The sequence below is a fragment of the Scardinius erythrophthalmus genome (genome assembly GCF_964197995.2).
Source record: "Scardinius erythrophthalmus genome assembly, chromosome: 2".
NCBI classification, from domain to species: domain Eukaryota; kingdom Metazoa; phylum Chordata; class Actinopteri; order Cypriniformes; family Leuciscidae; genus Scardinius; species Scardinius erythrophthalmus.
The window spans coordinates 22165715-22186183 of record NC_138222.1 but is presented as its reverse complement, the minus strand read 5'-3'; the positions used below and the strand labels follow the sequence as shown (position 1 = coordinate 22186183).

Below are 20469 nucleotides of genomic sequence, written 5' to 3'. Positions count from 1 at the left end.
CACAGCAGTTGTTCGACCTGTTGTCAAGTCAAGTCAAGTCAAGTCACCTTTATTTATATAGCGCTTTTTACAATACAGATTGTATCAAAGCAGCTACACAGTGATAACATGAAAATAATACAACAAAGTTTGTTTCTAGAAGAAAATTGTGTGATGGTTCGGAGTAAAATCAACCTAGGGTCCTTTGCACCATGACATCGAGCCAAACACCGAGGTATTTGATACCACATTGATAACACACTGATTCGAGATATCAGCCGGGTGGCTTAGTGCAGGCGCTATTGGCTCCAAATTTGTATCTCGTAAATTACCCCACTATTGTAACGGTAAAAGATGAGGAAGCAATTGCAAGTATATTCATTTATTGAAGTGTGATAAACAAAGAACAATGATCAGCTGAGACACAGGATGGTAACGCAGGGACCCCGATGGTCAGATGTTCCAGTGAAGACGGTGAAGTGGTATGGTGAGAATCCCAGGTGACGAGTAATCCAAATCCAAGTGAACACGAACAGGAACAGGAACAAGGCAGGCACAAACTCGACACGAAGACTGGGAACACAACCGGGAAACCACATACAACGATCTGACAGGGGAAATGAGAAAGTGGTGAGTATTTATAGGGTGATGAGATGAGCTGCAGCTGGTGACGGGAGTGATGAGCTTAATTGTTGATGATCGCTGATCAGACGACCCGCCCACACAATCAATGCACAACACACACATGACAACAGAACACGAGACAAGAAGAAGACAATGGATTTATGAACCGTGACAGTACCCCCCTCCCTAGGAACGCCTCCTGGCGTTCCCAGGCTCCCTTACCTGTCGATTGTAATCATCGATAAGGGAGTGATCCAGAATGTCTCTAGCAGGTACCCAACTTCTCTCCTCCGGACCGTAACCTTCCCAGTCCACCAAGTACTGAAATCCGCGTCCCCTTCGCCTCGAGTCCAGAACACGATTAACCGAATAAGTAGGTTCCCCATCTACGAGTCGCGGCGGGGGGGGGGGAACCGGGGCTGGCGGATTAATGCGTGCAAAAAAGACGGGCTTAATTTTAGACACATGAAAGACGGGATGAATCCTCCTGTACACTGGAGGAAGATTGAGGCGGACTGTCACCGGACTAATGATTTTAGTGACAGAGAACGGGCCAATGAATTTGGGTGCAAGTTTATTAGAAACGGAGCGGAGCGGAATGTCCTTAGTAGAAAGCCACACTTTGGAACCGACGACATATACGGGAGGCCTACGCCGGTGGCGATCGGCTTTGGCCTTGGTGCGTGCCCCCACTTGGAGTAGAGTCTCACGGGCTCTAGTCCAAGTGCGGTGACACCTCTGGACAAAGGCGTGGGCGGAGGGGACCGCGACTTCGGATTCCAGACTAGGAAAAATAGGTGGCTGGTACCCTACACTACACTCAAACGGTGATAGGCCCGTGGATGACACTGGCAACGTGTTGTGGGCGTACTCCACCATAGACAGTTGCTGACTCCAAGAGGAAGGATTCTTGGACACTAAACATCACAACGTTCTTTCCAAATCTTGGTTGGCTCGTTCGGTCTGACCATTGCTCTGGGGATGGAACCCGGAGGACAGGCTGACAGTCGCCCCCAGAAGTCTACAAAACTCTCTCCAAAATTTGGACACAAATTTGGGTCCTCTGTCAGAAACCACGTCTGTCGGGAGGCCATGAAGCCGAAAGACGTGGTTAACGACAATCAACGCTGTCTCCTTGGCTGAGGGTAATTTGGGCAAGGGAATGAAATGGGCCGCCTTCGAGAACCGGTCCACCACGGTTAAAACTACCGTGTGACCCTGGGAGGGTGGGAGGGAGGTGATAAAATCTAGAGCGATATGGGACCAGGGTCTCGAAGGCACCGGCAGCGGTTGAAGTAACCCATCCGGGGGCCGATTGGAAGTCTTACCCATGGCGCAGACTGAACAAGCCAAAACAAAACTGTGAACGTCACGAGCCATACCAGGCCACCAGAATCGTTGCTTGACTAAAAATTGAGTACGATTAACTCCTGGATGGCAAGCCACATTGGAACAATGACCCCACTGAATAACGCTGGACCGTAGACCCTCAGGCACAAATAAACGGTTCGGTGGACAACGAGTCGGAGGCGTTACCCCTTCTAAGGCCCTCTTGACCTTCGATTCGACCTCCCATGTGAGTGAAGAGATGAATAGATTCTCTGGTAAAATGCACTCGGGAGTAGACGGGCGTTCGGAACGGTCAAAAATGCGCGATAAAGAATCGGGTTTGATGTTCTTAGAACCCGGGCGGTACGAGAGAGTAAAGTCAAAACGACCGAAAAAAAGAGCCCACCGAGCCTGCCTGGAGTTCAATCTTTTAGCAGTCCGAATGTATTCCAAATTCTTGTGATCGGTCCAGACGATAAAAGGTACCCCCGACCCTTCTAACCAGTGGTGCCACTCCTCCAATGCTAACTTGACTGCCAACAACTCCCTGTTGCCAATGTCATAATTACGTTCGGCAGGGGATAAACGATGTGACAAAAACGCGCAAGGATGCATCTTGTCGTCTGAAGGAGAACGCTGGGATAACACTGCACCTACCCCCACCTCTGACGCATCGACCTCCACCACGAACTGACGTGATGGATCAGGGGTTATCAGAATAGGGGCTGAAACAAAGCAACCCTTCAGTTTGGCAAACGCAGCCGAGGCTGCGTCTGACCACCTGAACGTAGTACTGGGGGAGGTCAAGGCGGTCAGAGGTGCGGCTAGTTGGCTGAAGTTGCGAATGAAACGCCGGTAAAAATTGGCGAACCCCAGAAACCTCAGTAGGGCCTTACGGGAATCTGGGTTTGGCCAATCCACCACAGCCTTAACCTTCTCAGGATCCATGCGCATTCCCTCAACCGAGATGATGTAACCTAAGAAAGGAACAGACTGTGCATGAAAAACGCATTTCTCCGCCTTGACAAAAAGCCCATTCTCTAGCAACCTCTGAAGCACTTGTTGGACGTGTTGCACATGTTCCTGGAGAGACGAAGAAAAAATCAATATGTCATCCAGGTAGACATAAATGAACTGATCGACCATGTCTCGTAACACGTCATTGACAAGTGCCTGGAAGACCGCTGGGGAGTTGGAAAGGCCGAAAGGCATAACCAAGTATTCAAAGTGCCCCCTGGGGGTGTTAAAAGCGGTCTTCCACTCATCCCCCTCCCTGATGCGGACCAAATGATAAGCGTTTCGTAAATCCAATTTCGTAAAGATAGATGCTCCCTGCAACCTCTCGAAAGCTGAAGACATCAACGGTAAAGGATAAGTATTCTTTACCGTGATGTTGTTCAACCCCCGGTAGTCAATACAAGGTCGCAGCGACCCATCCTTCTTCCCCACAAAAAAGAATCCCGCCCCCGCTGGAGAAGAGGAAGGACGGATGAACCCCGTTGCTAGAGAATCAGAAATGTATTTCTCCATGGCCTCTCTCTCCGGAACAGAGAGTGAATATAACTTGCCCTTAGGCGGAGACGTACCTGGTAATAACTCTATAGCACAGTCATAGGGACGATGCGGAGGAAGAGAAGCAGCCCGAGACTTACTGAACACCTCCTTCAGGTCCAGGTACTCCGCGGGCATGTTAGATAACTCCACTGTCTCCTCCTGAAACACAGGGACAGAAACAGACGGACAGGCAGACACTAGACAAGACTTATGACAAAAGCTACTCCACGAAGACACAGATTGTGATGACCAGTCCACTCTGGGGTTATGACGGGTGAGCCAGGGATGACCAAGGACGATGGGTGCAAGGGGAGTGTCCATGATGTAGAATGAGATGGTTTCGGTGTGGTTGCCTGATGTGATGAGGGTGATGTCTTCGGTGGCAAGTGAAATGGTGGGGAGTTCTTGACCGTTGAGTGCGTGTACTGCAATCTGATGTGTGAGGGATCTGAGGGGAACTTGAAACTTGAGTGCAAAAGTGTAGTCCATGAAATTACCTTCAGCCCCAGAGTCCAGAAGTGCTCGACAGTCGTGAAGGTGAGAGGACCATCGGAGCCTTACCGGAAGGAGAGTAGATGTGGATGAGGTCTTCTCGGCAGAGATCCCACCCGACAGTAGCCTCATATTTACTGCCGGGCTGGGCCTTTTAACGGACAGCTGTAAGCAAAGTGTCCCGCTCTTCCACAGTACATGCAAAGGCCCAGGGATCTCCGCCTTTCCTTCTCCTCCCGGGAAAGCCGGGCTCGACCCACCTGCATGGGCTTGTGATCTTCGACGGGGCTGACCGCGTCCCTCTCTCTGGATCGTTGTCCCTCGATCCCTCCCGGGACCCGCTGGGACTGAAGACGTCGATCAGCTCGAGAAAGACGACCATCCACTCTTATCGCCAGGGCAATGAGATCACTCAATCTGGCCGGAAGGTCCATGGCGTAGATTTCTCGTTGGACGCGGTCAGCCAGCCCATGCAGGAACATGTCCCACTGCGCCTCCTCGTTCCATTGGCTCTCGGCTGCCAGAGTGCGAAACTCGATCGAAAAGTCAGATACGGATCTTTCTCCTTGTTGAAGGTCGGCTAATACTCTGGCAGCCTCACGTCCGGACACGGAACGGTCGAACACCTGTTTCATTTCTTTGGAGAGCCTCTGGAACGAGGAGCAGCATTCTTCCTGGTTCTCCCACACCGCCGTTCCCCAAAGCGCCGCTTTCCCAGTCAGAAGCGCCAGAACAAACGCGACCTTGGTTCGCTCGTCGTGGAAAGTACGGGGCTGCAGAGAAAAATGCATAGAGCATCTGGTCAGAAAAGATCGGCAGTAATTGGGTTCACCTGCGTAAGCCTCCGGAATCGGCAGGCGGGGCTCTGACTGGGATGGGTCCGCTGATGGTGGTGGGGGAATCGGCGGTGCGGGTGGCGCAGCGGGAACCTGTGGTTGTTGTAACTGCTGGGTGAGCCCGGACACCTGCGTTACCAGAGCCTGAACAGCGCGAGCTGTCTCATGGAGATTCTTCTCCTGCGTGTCCATTCTCTTCATGCATTGATTCAGAAAATCCTCCATAGGACTGGAGGAACCACTCGCTGCTTCCATGCTTTTGGTCAGATCGTTCTGTAACGGTAAAAGATGAGGAAGCAATTGCAAGTATACTCATTTATTGAAGTGTGATAAACAAAGAACAATGATCAGCTGAGACACAGGATGGTAACGCAGGGACCCCGATGGTCAGATGTTCCAGTGAAGACGGTGAAGTGGTACGGTGAGAATCCCAGGTGACGAGTAATCCAAATCCAAGTGAACACGAACAGGAACAGGAACAAGGCAGGCACAAACTCGACACGAAGACTGGGAACACAACCGGGAAACCACATACAACGATCTGACAGGGGAAATGAGAAAGTGGTGAGTATTTATAGGGTGATGAGATGAGCTGCAGCTGGTGACGGGAGTGATGAGCTTAATTGCTGATGATCGCTGATCAGACGACCCACCCACACAATCAATGCACAACACACACATGACAACAGAACACGAGACAAGAAGAAGACAATGGATTTATGAACCGTGACAACTATGCCCAGAATGGTACCAAACTTCTACAGTAGTACAAATAGGTTCTGTACTCATAAAACGAGGCATTGAAAAGTTTGTAAGTACATCAGGAGTTTATTTATATAACACTTGCCCGACGGCTCATGCTACTGCTAACCCGGACACCGACGTCACTTCACTGAGTTGAGAAAAGCACGTAAAAGTCCTGACAGAAAGCAATGCATAAGGATGTAGTGTAACGTCAAATTATTATTTTTTCCGAAGTGTTGACAACTTAGTGTTTACTAATAATTGTTATAAACTGGTACTACCAACAAAATATTAGTGCATTCCTGGAACTGGGCGTCGTTACACTACATCTTTATGCATCGCTTTCTGACAGGACTTTTTCGTTTTACGTTTTACTGGGCATTATTAGTGGGGTAATTTATGAGATACAAATTTGGAGCCATTAGTGCCTGCACTAAGCCATGCGGCTGATATCTCGAAATAAGCTCTAACTTTAAAAATGTTTGGGGGGGGGGGGGATGTTTGGCTCAATGTCATGGTGCAAAGGACCCTAGGTTGATTTTACTCCAAACCATCCCTTTAAGTAAGGCAGATCAATAATATTGTTGAATATTAAATGTCCCCAACTAAGCAAGCCAAAAGCCAAGGCAACAGTGGCAAGGAACCAAAACTCCATCAGGTGACAGAATGGAGAAAAAATCTTAGGAGAAAACCAAGCTCAGTCGGGGGCCAGTTCTCCTCTGGCCAATGAGCAAACAGTGTATGATTATGATCCAGGCAGCATTACAGGTCAGAAGTCAGATTGGAGTTGGTTCCAGCAGTCCCCCACAGATGTCCTGTCACTGTTTTCCATTGGCAATTTTGTTTGGACTGTTCCTGCCTCACCCTTTCTTGTGCTGTGCTCTGTTAATAAACATCAACCTTGCTTATTCTGTATCTGGGTCCTCCCTCTCAGAACTCCTGACAGAAAGAAAAAAAGAAAGAAAGAAAGTCTTAGACTGTCTGGAATCACACCCTAAACAGTTAAATTACTTTAAGTTCTGTCTACAGCAGTGGGCATCATGTATCCGAGAGTTTACCAATGCTGCCTAACTTACTTAATCCTAACACAGCCATTCAGAAAAAAAGTAGAACATTTCTTTTGGATTAAGGTTGTCCCTCCAGAGAAAACAGGTCAGTGGCTAGAGTAGAAAACACTAACATAGACTTGTAGAGAAGTTCCTGACAAAAAAGGAATGTCAGCTCTTAGCTGAGCACCAATACTAAAACACTACCCACTTCCAAAGCTACGCCACATCTCCCGGTTCTTGGTCCTCCACCCTCAGTAGCTGCTGTTTCCTGTACCTCTTTGTCTAAGGGAAGTTCTAAAATAAGCATTGGAATAGCTGGATACACATCTCTTTCTCATCACTTTAGTGCTCCACTCTAAAGCAACACTCTGGTTTTCTGGTTGTTTTTTTGTAATTAGAGAAGAACTACACCATGGTTAGAAGGATTTCATTCTTCATCTGTTCTTGTATCCTCCTCCACTGGACAGGTGAAATAAACTTTTCCTTTATAGCATGCTGTAAAGATTAGTGGGTGTTGTGTAAAGTGCCTGGGTGGTTTTGAGTTTGATCGCTGTGATTTTTATATGATGATGTACATATGGTGTCTCTAAATTATGGTCTTTCTTTATAAAAGTTGCAAATGATGTGACATGGTATATAAAACAAATTTTTAGATATTATAACATTTCATATATACAAAGTTTGTTGTGCTAATGCTGAGCAGGGTTCATATTTAATGTTTCACATTATTTATCCATGTTAAATTTAGTTTTAATTGATTTAATATAAAAATTAATTTAATCTTAATCTTAATCAAACCTTCTCATTTAATTACCCCCTTTAAACTAATCTGCATTTTATTTGTTAGACCTGAATCAGACATACTTTATTTTAATGCAGAAAATTTACTTTTACATATTTTTGTTCAGTGATGCATGCACAGAACTGTGACATAAGCATTAGACGATATTACTGAATCTTAATATATATGGATTTGTATGCATATCATGCCAACCTAAAAGAAAACTGATTACTAGGGTGCTTCTTATTTCTAGTTTGTGCTTCCTTGTTTCCTTTCTTTGTTGCTTCTCAGTTCAACCCCCGTTAGCATGCTTGGGTAGGACGTGAGGAAAGAAAATGAGAATGCAGGAATTGAAAGAAATCTTGTTTGTATCATCAGCACTTAAGGGATCTGCCCTGAAGCATTTGAATTTTGGTCATTTAAGAAATTCATAATAAATAATAATAAAGCAAGATGCCCTCTTGAAATATGTTAGATGTATGGTTTATTTAAACAGCAAAGGTAAAGCATAAATTACAATTGTGACGTGTGAAGGGGGAGGAGAATTTATATGTGGATCAGATTAAACAAGAAAGAATTCCCCATGCATCCTCATGGTGCAAGGGGAATTGAGATGTCCTTTAAGATGATTTCTTTGATCAGTTTCCGGGTCACATGCTGGAGGACAGAGCGGCAAGGAAAAGGAAGCATCAATTTGAGAATTAAGCTAACTAAAAGTTAGAATCAGAGTGAAGCTGTGTAGGATATAACATTAAAGGAGTCATGACATGGATTTTTTAATTATTTTAATATGATCCTAAAGGTTCCTTATGTATAGCGGTAATAAAGTTTTTTGCACAAAAAGAAAATATAAATATACTGTATATATGCAGAAAAGTGACTATTTTCAACCTTCATTCCGACCCTCTATCTGAAATTATCTGTTTTAAGGCGTGGCTCCTTATGCCGAGTTCAGACTGCATGATTTTAGCCCCGATTTTGGCTCGCCGACAGGTTTTGAGAAATCGCCGACAAATGCCCGAAATCACAGGCAAATCGGTGCTCGTTCACGCGAGTGACAATCACGCAGTGTGAATGAGCAAAGACGCGATCTGAGAGAATCACAGACGAGTCGCCGACGCCCGTGAGATATTTGGCATGCTAAATATCTGGACCTGTCGGCGATTCAAAATCCTGCTGTGTGAAAGTGTTCTGACTGAAAACTACATCGGCGATGACCGACAGCCAATGAGAGAGCAATATACGGAGCAGCGGGGAGTTCGGGGAGGAGTTATAGACCACAATATCAGTATTTTAATAGATATATTTACAATTATATCAAACAGAAACAAAGCACAAATATTTGCTTGACCAGCAGCAACAGCAGCACATTGCAACATTATTTATTTACCCCAAACTCTCTTTGCAAAACACACAGTCCTTGCTCCCCTTGTCTTCCCAGCAATTTCCTCACGCATAATGTTTTTCTTTTTCTCCTTTTCGCTGCAAATCAGTGCACAGACAATTTGGATCGCAAGCTTCTTGCAGGCTATCATTTTTAATAACAATTTCAGTCTCGCGCGAGAGCTGCGGTCTTACGCACGCGGGATTTTGCGCTATTTCCTTATCACTTCTCGCGTGTGTTTGGTTGCGAAAGGTAGTTTGCGGATCAGACAGAAGTTGTCGGCGATTCTTCCTCCTGAAAGTCATGCAGTGTGAAACCTCCTGTCGCCGATGCATCGTGCAGTGTGAACACACCAGCAACTTAATCTTACCCTGCATAGTCATGCAGTGTGAAAAGAACAGTGACCCGACTCTTTTGAAAATCGTGCAGTCTGAACTCGGGATTAGGTACAGCTAAGCCTCTGTTTTAAAGCTACACTGTGTAATTTTTTAAGTTGATTCTTAGCAAAAAACAAGGGGTCCACAGCTTACAGTAAGCATCTGTTTAGTTGATTAATGGTTCGATAGTTCAATGGCAGTGAAGATGCATTCAGATTCTTCCAGGATTAGTGAAGAATGGCGAACTTCAATCTGACTTGGTTGTTATTGGGAGAGTGTGCTCTCCCAGGTGGAAAGTTGCAACATTGCTTATTGTACTTTGTGGCCCCATCAGTGCAGGGAGGTCCCGCGATGTTCCAGTTGGACCGGATGTCTCCAGCCTTTTCCACACAAACAGCAACAAGAAGAGCGTAGAGCCAAGGTCACTGGGGTTAGAGGCCCTTTTACCTTTTGCAGTCACACCTCTCAAATTGGCTTGACCAATAACAATGGGTATAATTTTAGGCTATGTGTCTGTTTCAATAGGAAATGCAGTTGAAAACAAACTCTGCATACATTCCTTTGGGCCATAAAATCAGTCTTATCTCTGTTTCCATGATAACCAGGGGCCTGTTCTGCTTTTTGGGGGTTGTTCACACACACATACTGTAGGCACATAGTTTTGTTGTTGGGTGTGGGGGTCTGTTGAATTATTCATTAAATATAACAAATAATTGTGTGTCTGATTGGTCCAGTTGCTACAATTTTATCTGAATTTGATGCTTCTGGGAATATTCTAACCTATGTCAAGTCAAGTCATCTTCATTTATATAGCGCTTTTAACAATGCAGATTGTTTCAAAGCAGCTTTACAGAGATAAGCGAATAATTTAAGGTAATAGAGATTGTTTTGGCTTTATAGCGGTTCTTTAATAAAGTTATTTTCCAGCTAAAGTTAGTTTTGATTGATTCGCTTCCGTTGCAACGATCAATTGTTATTAAATTAGGGGCCGCTAAGACGACACCATTCTCTCTACACAGCCTTTAAACGCGAACCTGTGATAAACGCTGATGGCGTTCACATGCGCATTAAGAATTGGTTCTATAGTTATGTGCGTTTGAATATATGTGCGCGGGTTTGTAATTCCCTGCAAACCAAGCCTAAACAAAGTACTGGTCTTTCCTTATAAATTTTGATACAGAATTTTATTTTGTCACTTCGGGGTAAGTACGCGAAATGAATTTTCCCGAAAACGCTTTATCTGGAGTGGTAAAGGGATCATCCATAGGGAGAGACTAGTTGGCACTTCAGCACTGCGTTGTCATCGGGTCCAGGCGAAGGTCCTTCGTCAGATCTGGATAAGGCCTGGATCCGGCAGGCTGCGGGAAAACCTCGGGATAAACAAAGACACTAAAATTAGCGTAGATGCCATTCTTCTTATGATGTAACGAGTAGGCCTACATAAGGATTTACAGTATGGGAAGTTTTCCCGGTTCCGGCTGACCTAATCTATGCGGCCTAACATTGAATTATAGAAGTCTATAATGTATTATGTGAATTCTAGGTCAAAGAGATGTGTCTTTAATCTAGCTTTGAACTGACAGAGTGTGTCTGCTTCCCAGACAATGGTAGGAAGACTGTTCCAAAGTTTTGGTGCTAAATAGGAGAAGGATCTACTGCCAGCGGTCAATTTTAATATTCTAGGTATTATCAACTGGCCGGAATTTTGAGATCGCAATAGACGTGAAGGACTATAATGCGTTAAGAGCTCGCTCAAGTACTGCGGAGCTAAACCATTTAGTGCTTTGTAAGTAATCAGCAATATTTTAAAATGTATGCAATGTTTAATAGGGAGCCAGTGCAGTGTTGACAGAACCGGGCTAATGTGGTCATACTTCCTGGTTCTGGTAAGAACTCGAGCTGCTGCGTTTTGTACTAGCTGTAGTTTGTTTATTAAGTGTGCAGGGCAACCACCCAGTACAGCATTACAATAATCTAGCCTTGATGTCATGAACGCTTGTTCCGCATTTGTCAATGAGAGCATATGACGTAATTTAGATATATTTTTAAGATGGAAAAATGCAGTTTTACAGATACTAGACACGTGACTTTCAAATGAAAGATTGGTATCAAAGAGCACACCCAGGTTCCTAACCGACGACGAAGACTTAACAGAGCAGCCATCAAGTGTTAGACAGTATTCTAGGTTATTACGTGAGGAAGTTTTATGTCCAATAATTAGAACCTCTGTTTTTTCAGAATTTAGAAGTAGGAAATTACTAGTCATCCAATTTTATATATACATATATTAATTTAAATATACAGCTGAGTATTGTCAGCATAACAGTGGAAGCTAATTCCACGTTTCCTAATGATATCTCCTAAGGGTAGCATGTACAGAGTGAACAGCAACGTAGTGACTAATTCTGTAGGATCAAGTTGCGTTTTTTTAACAAGCGGTTTAATCATAGCCATCTGGTTTTTGGTACGTATCCTAGAGACAAAGACGAATTAATGATAGTAAGAAGAGGATCTATGACCTCTGGGAGCATCTCTTTCAGTAGCTTAGTCGGTATAGGGTCTAACATACATGTTGTCGATTTAGATGAATTAACGAGTTTGCAAAATTCTTCCTCTCCTATAGCAATAAATGAATGAATGAATGAGAGATTTACCAGATACTATGAGAGATTTATCAGTCTCTATGGCTTCCCAGTTCCATTAAAGGAATATAATACCTTGATGGACCCTTTTCACAGACTGTGATGGTGTGTTTTAACGGTCATCAGCATCAGAAATCCTGCAAAGTTTTTTATATTTTCATTTTTTTTAAATGTATGTACATGTATAACATTACTTTGTATCACCTTTGCATCAGATTACAAAAAAAAACAGGGTAACACTTAAGAATACTGTTCCTTTATTAATGAATAACTACACAGGAACAAATGAGTAACGCACTATTAACATTCTAGTAACTACTATTAACTAACAAGAAACTCTGATTAACAAATGAGTAAGTAATAGCGCTCATTTGAATGTGGTATAGTTCACTATTAGCTAATCAGTAACTACAATTTTTTTCATACCTCCCAGATAACTACTATACAGGTTTATAATTAACATGAATAATGCATAATAAAAGGTAATGGTAAAAGTAATGACTCAAGTGTTACTACATCCTTCTAAAGGAACTACTAATTATTTGGATCAGTATTCTAAAGTGAAAAACATGATACCTGCCTAATATTAACTGGCTATTAAGCCAAGTCATTGTAAGCTTTTGAGGTTTTTGTAAGATTTTGAATTGTAATTTATTCCAGTGGATTTGGTAACACTTTAGTCATTACTAGTGTGTTGCCATGATCATCACTTTAGAATACCGATCCAAAAAATTTGTAGTTCCTTTAGAAAGATGTAGTAACACTTGAGTCATTAGCTACTATCCAAAACCTTACAAAAACCTCAAAAGCTTACAATGATTCAGTCAATATTAGGTACAGTAGTTATCATGTTTTTCACTTTAGAATACTGATCCAAATTATTAGTAGTTCCTTTAGAAGGATGTAGTAACACTTGATTTATTACTAATGGGTTACCATTACCTTATATTATCCATTATGCATTTTTAATATTAATTATAAACCTGTATATAGTAGTTTTTAGAAGTCTTCAGTGAGGTATGAAAAATAGTAGTTACTGATTAGCTAGTTACCAAGCGCTATTACTTACTAATTCGTTAATCAGAGTTTCTTGTTATATACTAGAATTTTAATAGTGCATTACTTATTCCTGTGTAGTTATTCATTAATAAAGGAACAGTATTCTAAAGTATTACCAAAACTAGTTAACGTTGCTGCGAGGGTGTTTCTAAGGCCGAGAGTGTTGCTGCGAGGGGGTTTCTACATTAATCTGGATACATTTGAAAACGGCTTTTTCGTTTATAAACGCTCTCCATCCACACTAACGGTTTTAGGTGTTTTCCTAAACTCATCCACACTGAAAAGTCATAAAATGCTAAATTCACTTTACTGCGCATGCGTAAAACCTCACAAAAGCTCACTGAGATAATACAGATGGAAAAATAAATAAGAAAGTTATTGCACAATTCTTCTGGCAGGATAATTTTATTAAGCAAAATATCTCACTATTCACTGATGCATCCAGGTCGCACTCAGTCACCATATGTTTGGTCAAAAACGCGACTGCTCTCATTTATTGCTGCAGGACAGCAAATATGAGTAAATTTTCTGTCTTTGCAGGACAGTGATATGAAGAGTGTGCAAAGTAACATATTTTAGCAACAGTGTGAAAGTGAATAGCACATAACAGGTGCAATACCAGTATAACTTGAATAACCTATTGGTACAATATGCGTCCCATGACTAAACTTACATCATCGTTTTTAAATATCTCCATTTTGACAGTCCACACTTCAATGCACAAGCGGTGTTTTTTCAAATTTATCCACTTTGAAGAGCGTTTTCAAAAAGGTTAGTTTTCATTATTAAAAATTGTCTCAGTGTGGACATGACCATACAGCGGCTATGGGAGTGACGGTAAAATTTACATCTTTCTCTCTTCTGACAGCCATTATCAATCTCTCTCTATTTTTTCCTCTATTTGAAAGTTGTGACACTAAGAAACACTATTGTGGAGTTTTTCTTTTGTTATTTGAGCAAATGGGAACACATAAAATATATTTAATGTAGTCTGTCATTCACCACTATAGAAGTTTACTATGACGACTTCCACTTCTAAGAAATGTGAAAAAAAGAAAAAGAAAAGAAAAAGAAATTATTAAAAGTCACCTGATGTTAAGTAAGGGGACTCAGGAGAATGTTATACATTCTGCTTTAGGTGGCATTGATCTATTTTGGTGTGTTCACAAAAAAAAAAAAAACTTTTAGTCCTGGGGCTGTCTGCATAAACATAGCCATTATGTTAAGAGAGTGTCTTAAGTTCTAGTATGACCCACTGGCAGTTAGCCAGGGGTAGTCAGTCTTACTTTTCGGTTTCAAATTAGGCCAATGTTTTTATGTAACTGATTTAAAAAAGCTATGAACAGTCTTAAAGTAAAAAAATGTATGTCTAACTTGTAAGTATAGTCTTAGCAGTTTATGCAACCAGCCCCTGGTCTGCTTAGCGTTCACATTGGCATTTTAACACCGAACCTAAAGGCATAGGGATATGTTCAAAACCTGATTGGTCGGCTTTTGTGAACTTACCAAACATCCAAAACAATGCTGTGTGCTGAGATAAACGCGCTTGTTGTATGTGCATAGCCTACACATGATAGTATTTTGACCAGCTAAGAACTCGCAAAGAGCTTATAAAATGTGTAAAGGAGTCAAAACAGCAGCAGTAATCCATCCGTCACACATCCAAACAAAGATCTGCTGTGAGGAGACGCGGTTCTGATACCTATACTGAACTGTGGTGGCCAAAATCATGACTATGACGAGAAAAAACAGGTATGCTTGAGCATCCTGTCCTTTTTAGGGTCGCATCTTGTGACATCATGTCCCGTCTTTGGTGCAGATGGGAGTTTTACTTACTCAAACATGTTCTGAGGGCAGAAAGGAAAATGATTGGTTTACAGCTTCAACCAATGAAACTGAAGCAAGGGCGGGGTTTAGACGTTTGAATTTGAGATGCGCTGCGGAGGGATTTCTTGAGGAAAGAGGAATAGTCGGAATAAAAGACATGTTCGTGGGAGAACGCATTTATTGCAAGGTAAGTGAATTTACAACTATATTGTGTTACAATTCAACATCCTCTAACGTTTACTAAGATAATAAGCGAACATTTAAAAATGCACAGAACTAGTCATTGTCTAAATATCGTATTGTATGCATTTTGATTGGACTGTTTCATCAGTCGACCAAGCTTATGGGGTAACTGGTGTAAAACATGCTTTTCCAATGCTACCTCGCTGTCTGTTAAATTGATATGCAAGAACAGAACTCGTTCAAATTTTCCGCGATATTTCAACGGTCAAAATGATACATCTCCCGCGATCGCGATGCTCTCAGGGCAGGAGTACTATAGATTCAAATTGCTGTTATTTTTAGTGTATTACGAGCTCTCAGGGCAGGAGTATAGATTCAAATCACTTTTATTTTAGTGTATTACGCGCTGCTCTCAGGGCAGGAGTACTCAATAGATTCAAATCACTTTTATTTTAGTGTATTACGCGCTGCTCTCAGGGAGTACTCAATAGTTTCAAATTGCTGTTATTTTAGTGTATTACTCGCTGCTCTCAGGGCAGGAGTACTCAATAGATTCAAATCACAGTTATTTTATTGTATTGCGCTGCTCTCAGGGCAGGAGTACTCAATAGATTCAAATTGCTGTTATTTTTAGTGTATTACGCACTGCTCTCAGGGCAGGAGTACTCAATAGATTCAAATTGCTGTTATTTTTAGTGTATTACGCGCTGCTCTCAGGGCAGGAGTACTCAATAGATTCAAATCGCTGTTATTTTTACTGTATTACGCGCTGCTCTCAGGGCAAGAGTACTCAATAGATTCAAATCACTTTTATTTTAGTGTATTACGCGCTGCTCTCAGGGCAGGAGTACTCAATAGATTCAAATCACTGTTATTTTTAGTGTATTACGCGCTGCTCTCAGGGCAGGAGTACTCAATAGATTCAAATCGTTGTTATTTTTAGTGTATTACGCGCTGCTCTCAGGGCAGGAGTACTCAATAGATTCAAATCCCTTTTATTTTAGTGTATTACGCGCTGCTCTCAGGGCAGGAGTACTCAATAGATTCAAATCACTTTTATTTTAGTGTATATTACGCGCTGCTCTCAGGGCAGGAGTACTCAATAGATTCAAATCACTGTTATTTTTAGTGTATTACGCGCTGCTCTCAGGGCAGGAGTACTCAATAGATTCAAATCACTTTTATTTTAGTGTATAACGCGCTCCTCTCAGGGCAGGAGTACTCAATAGATTCAAATCGCTGTTATTTTTAGTGTATTACGCGCTGCTCTCAGGGCAGGAGTACTCAATAGATTCAAATCACTTTTATTTTAGTGTATTACGCGCTGCTCTCATGGCAGGAGTACTCAATAGATTCAAATCGCTGTTATTTTTACTGTATTACGCGCTGCTCTCAGGGCAGGAGTACTCAATAGATTCAAATCACTTATTTTAGTGTATTACGAGCTGCTCTCAGGGCAGGACTACTCAATAGATTCAAATCACTTTTATTTTAGTGTATTTTGCGCTGCTCTCAGGGCAGGAGTACTCAATAGATTCAAATCGCTGTTATTTTTAGTGTATTACGCGCTGCTCTCAGGGCAGGAGTACTCAATAGATTCAAATCGCTGTTATTTTTACTGTATTATGCGCTGCTCTCAGGGCAGGAGTACTCAATAGATTCAAATCACTTTTATTTTAGTGTATTACGCGCTGCTCTCAGGGCAGGAGTACTCAATAAATTCAAATCACTTTTATTTTAGTGTATTACGCGCTGCTCTCAGGGCAGGAGTACTCAATAGATTCAAATCACTGTTATTTTTAGTGTATTACGCGCTGCTCTCAGGGCAGGAGTACTCAATAGATTCAAATCGTTGTTATTTTTAGTGTATTACGCGCTGCTCTCAGGGCAGGAGTACTCAATAGATTCAAATCACTTATTTTAGTGTATTACGAGCTGCTCTCAGGGCAGGACTACTCAATAGATTCAAATCACTTTTATTTTAGTGTATTTTGCGCTGCTCTCAGGGCAGGACTACTCAATAGATTCAAATCACTTTTATTTTAGTGTATTACGCGCTGCTCTCAGGGCAGGAGTACTCAATAGATTCAAATCACAGTTATTTTAGTGTATTACGCGCTGCTCTCAGGGCAGGAGTACTCAATAGATTCAAATTGCTGTTATATTTAATGTATTACGCGCTGCTCTCAGGGCAGGAGTACTCAATAGATTCAAATCACTTTTATTTTAGTGTATTACGCGCTGCTCTCAGGGCAGGAGTACTCAATAGATTCAAATCGCTGTTATTTTTACTGTATTACGCGCTGCTCTCAGGGCAGGAGTACTCAATAGATTCAAATCGCTGTTATTTTTACTGTATTACGCGCTGCTCTCAGGGCAGGACTTCTCAATAGATTAAAATCACTTTTATTTTAGTGTATTACGCGCTGCTCTCAGGGCAGGAGTACTCAATAGATTCAAATCACTTTTATTTTAGTGTATTACGCACTGCTCTTAGGGCAGGATTACTCCGATTCAAATTGACTTCAACATGCACTAACTGTGATAAGCACAATATAACTGTGTCTTTAGTGCTGTTTTGAGGGCATTATAAATGTATTTTAGCTTAAAGATCAGTAAAAGAAAGTAATTTTATTTGTTTACATTGGTACCACGTTACAATAAGGTTTCATTAATGTCCCTTGCACCAAGTTTACTCCACAAAAGAAATAGTCCAGGAAATATTTTAAAATGAGGATGAAACTGAAGCTTTCAGGTGAAATACATTTTACGTTTTGTTTTTTTATGACTATCAGCTTACATTGAAACCAACATCTTTATGTAATTCATTTGCAGGAAGACCTATAGATCTGGAGAATTTAAGGAGGAACTGACAGACATTTAACCAGGCGACCCGTAGCGTTGGGCCTGGTTTAACAGGAAGCCCATTCAAGTTCAATGACACCCCTCTAAAAGAAAAATAATAAAGCAATTAAAAACCTCTAAGAATAATGATATAAGCTAGTTAAAAGTACAACAGTTTAATGATAGGCTACATATTTGCTCTGCATTTTTTTTGTGATATGTTTCTGTTTTATACATTTAATTCACTGGAAATGTTTTGTAATAGCCTACTATAAAAAAGGAAAGTCATAATTATGCTTGAATTGGTTATTTTGCACAATTGGACCAAAAGACAGTTCAATAAAAATATAATTAGTAGGGCTGGGAATCGATTAAAAAAAATTAACTAATTAATTGCACAATTTCTGTAATTAATTGCGTTTCCCCCAAGCCAAGTAATCATCAATATTTAAAGGAATAGTTCACTTTAAAATTAAAATTCTGTCATCACTCACCCTCATGTTGTTTCAAACCTGTATGAATTTCTTTCTTCTGCTGAACACAAAGGAAGATATTTAGAAGAATGTCAGTAACCAGACAGTTTCTAGTACCATTGACTTCCATAGTAGGAAAAATATATGACGTCGATCGAAACACCACGCCTATCAAGTAAGGGTACTGTTGGCAGTGGAAACGCTAGCCAGATCATGGTTAACAGACCCGAACCGTACCGTACTGGCATTTAAAGACATTGTAAACTCAATTGGAGTTAGACAACACGTGTCAGGACCTACTCATTGTCGTAATCATACTCTAGATCTAATATTATCTCATGGAATAGATGTTGATGCCGTTGAAATTCTGCAGCAGAGCGATGACATCTCAGATCATTATCTAGTCTTGTGTAAACTTCATTTAGCCAAGGCTGCAAAGCAGACTCTGTGTTTCAAATATGTTAGACCTATCACTTCTGCCACTAAAGATTGCTTTATTAATAATCTTCCTAATCAGTTTCATCATCTCAGCATCCCAGATAGCTTAGAAGAACTCGATATTGCAACAGAAACTTTTAACTCTCTCTTTTCCAGCACTTTAGACACAGTTGGTCCGTTGCGCTTAAAGAAGATTAAAGAAAATAGTCTAACGCCGTGGTACAACGAGCACACTCAGGCCCTTAAGAGAGCAGCCAGAAAAATGGAGCGCAACTGGAAGAAAACAAAACTAGAGGTATTTCGCATTTCATGGAAAGAGAGCTCGATTGCTTACAGAGAGGCCTTAAAAGCTGCTAGATCTGCTTATTTTTCAAACCTATTAGAAGAAAATAAACATAATCCTAGGTATTTATTTGAAACGGTGGCTAAACTAACGAAAAAGAAAGCTTCAATCACCGAAGTTTCCAAGCAACACAGCAGTAATGACTTTATGAACTTTTTCACTTATAAGATTGATAATATCAGGGAGAAAATTATAACTATGCAACCGTCTACTACAGTATCGCATCAGGCAGTGCATTGTAGTCTCCCGGAGGAAAACTTTGATTCGTTCGTTGCTATAGAAGAGGAAAAATTTACTAAACTCGTTAAGTCATCTAAATCTACAACATGCATGTTAGACCCTATACCGACTAAGCTACTGAAAGAAATGAAGAGTTCGGTTGCAAAACGCGATAAATGCCATTTTTTGACATTTGGATTTTATTATTGGAAATCACTGTTCAGATGTACCTTAATCTATGTGTGAATTGCTGCCATTAATAAGATTTAAAAATGTACATTTTAAGCCTACTACAAAATGTATTTTTTCACAGAACGCGATATCCGCCAGCCCAGTTTCTTTACAAAGTGCGATATAACGGTTAGGCTAGAACGTTCAGGATGCTGCGCGAGCTCAGGATGTCAAGCGAGGAGAGAGTCACCGCCGGTGAAGTGCTCCGAGTTTGCTCAGTGATTTAACGATAATATCAAAACATAAAACATATATTTTTAAAAAGAGGATTCAATAGGCTAACTAAAAAAACGTTTACCATTTAATTGTTTATACTGTAGGCGGCGAGCTGTCAGTCACGTAGGCTATGTCACTGATCAACAGCTGTCTGTCAAGCGGGTCGCACACCGGACGCGCAGCTCAGCGCCGCGCCGCGCAGCGCCACGTCTTTTAAATTCGAACACATTATTCTCTATGAGAGTACACACACCGGCGGCGTCTGTCCGCGGCGCCCAGCAACGGCTCAGGACCGTGTTCAAAATCCTGCCGCGCCACAGCGCCATTTACATAGTTTTATATTAAATTTACATTTATGTGTCTCAAATCGTAGTTAATGTATACGGACTTAACCCCGTGCTGCAATATACATTTAGTTTTAAATTTATTTACAGAAATCAGAAAATTGCTGATGCTAATGGATTTTCAGGTGAGAGTTGTCCTAGACGTGGCGCGGCGCGGCGCTGAGCTGCGCGTCCGGTGTTGCGACCCACTTCAGAGTCAAGCTAACAGAGGTGTCAAGTAACAAAGTACAAGTACTTTGTTACATTACTTAAGTAGAAATTTTGGGTATCTATACTTTACTGGAGTAATTATTTTTCAGACGACTTTTTACTTCTACTCCTTACATTTTTACGCAATTATCTGTACTTTCTACTCCTTACATTTTAAAAATCGCCTCGTTACTCCTAGTTCATTTCGGCTTGTTTTCATCCGGATTGTCGTCGTTAAAGGGTAACTAAACCCTAAACCAACTTTTTTTATTTAATGATTTGTAAGAATGAGGCTTTATTAGTGCTGTTCAT

General features: G+C 41.5%; 1 protein-coding gene across 2 annotated transcripts in view; it reads left to right on the top strand.

Annotated features, from left to right (window-relative positions):
- The first annotated feature begins 6829 nt into the window (after positions 1-6829).
- LOC308679735 (uncharacterized protein) overlaps positions 6830-20469 on the top strand; it is a 53432-nt gene continuing 39792 nt past the window's right edge. The window contains exon 1 of one of the 2 annotated variants that reach the window (XM_081347383.1): positions 6830-7074. In XM_081347383.1, the coding sequence (XP_081203509.1) occupies positions 7020-7074 (55 nt within the window). In that variant the 5' untranslated portion in view covers positions 6830-7019. The remainder of the gene's footprint in view (positions 7075-20469) is intronic. The other variant, XM_081347382.1, reaches the window with a different exon arrangement.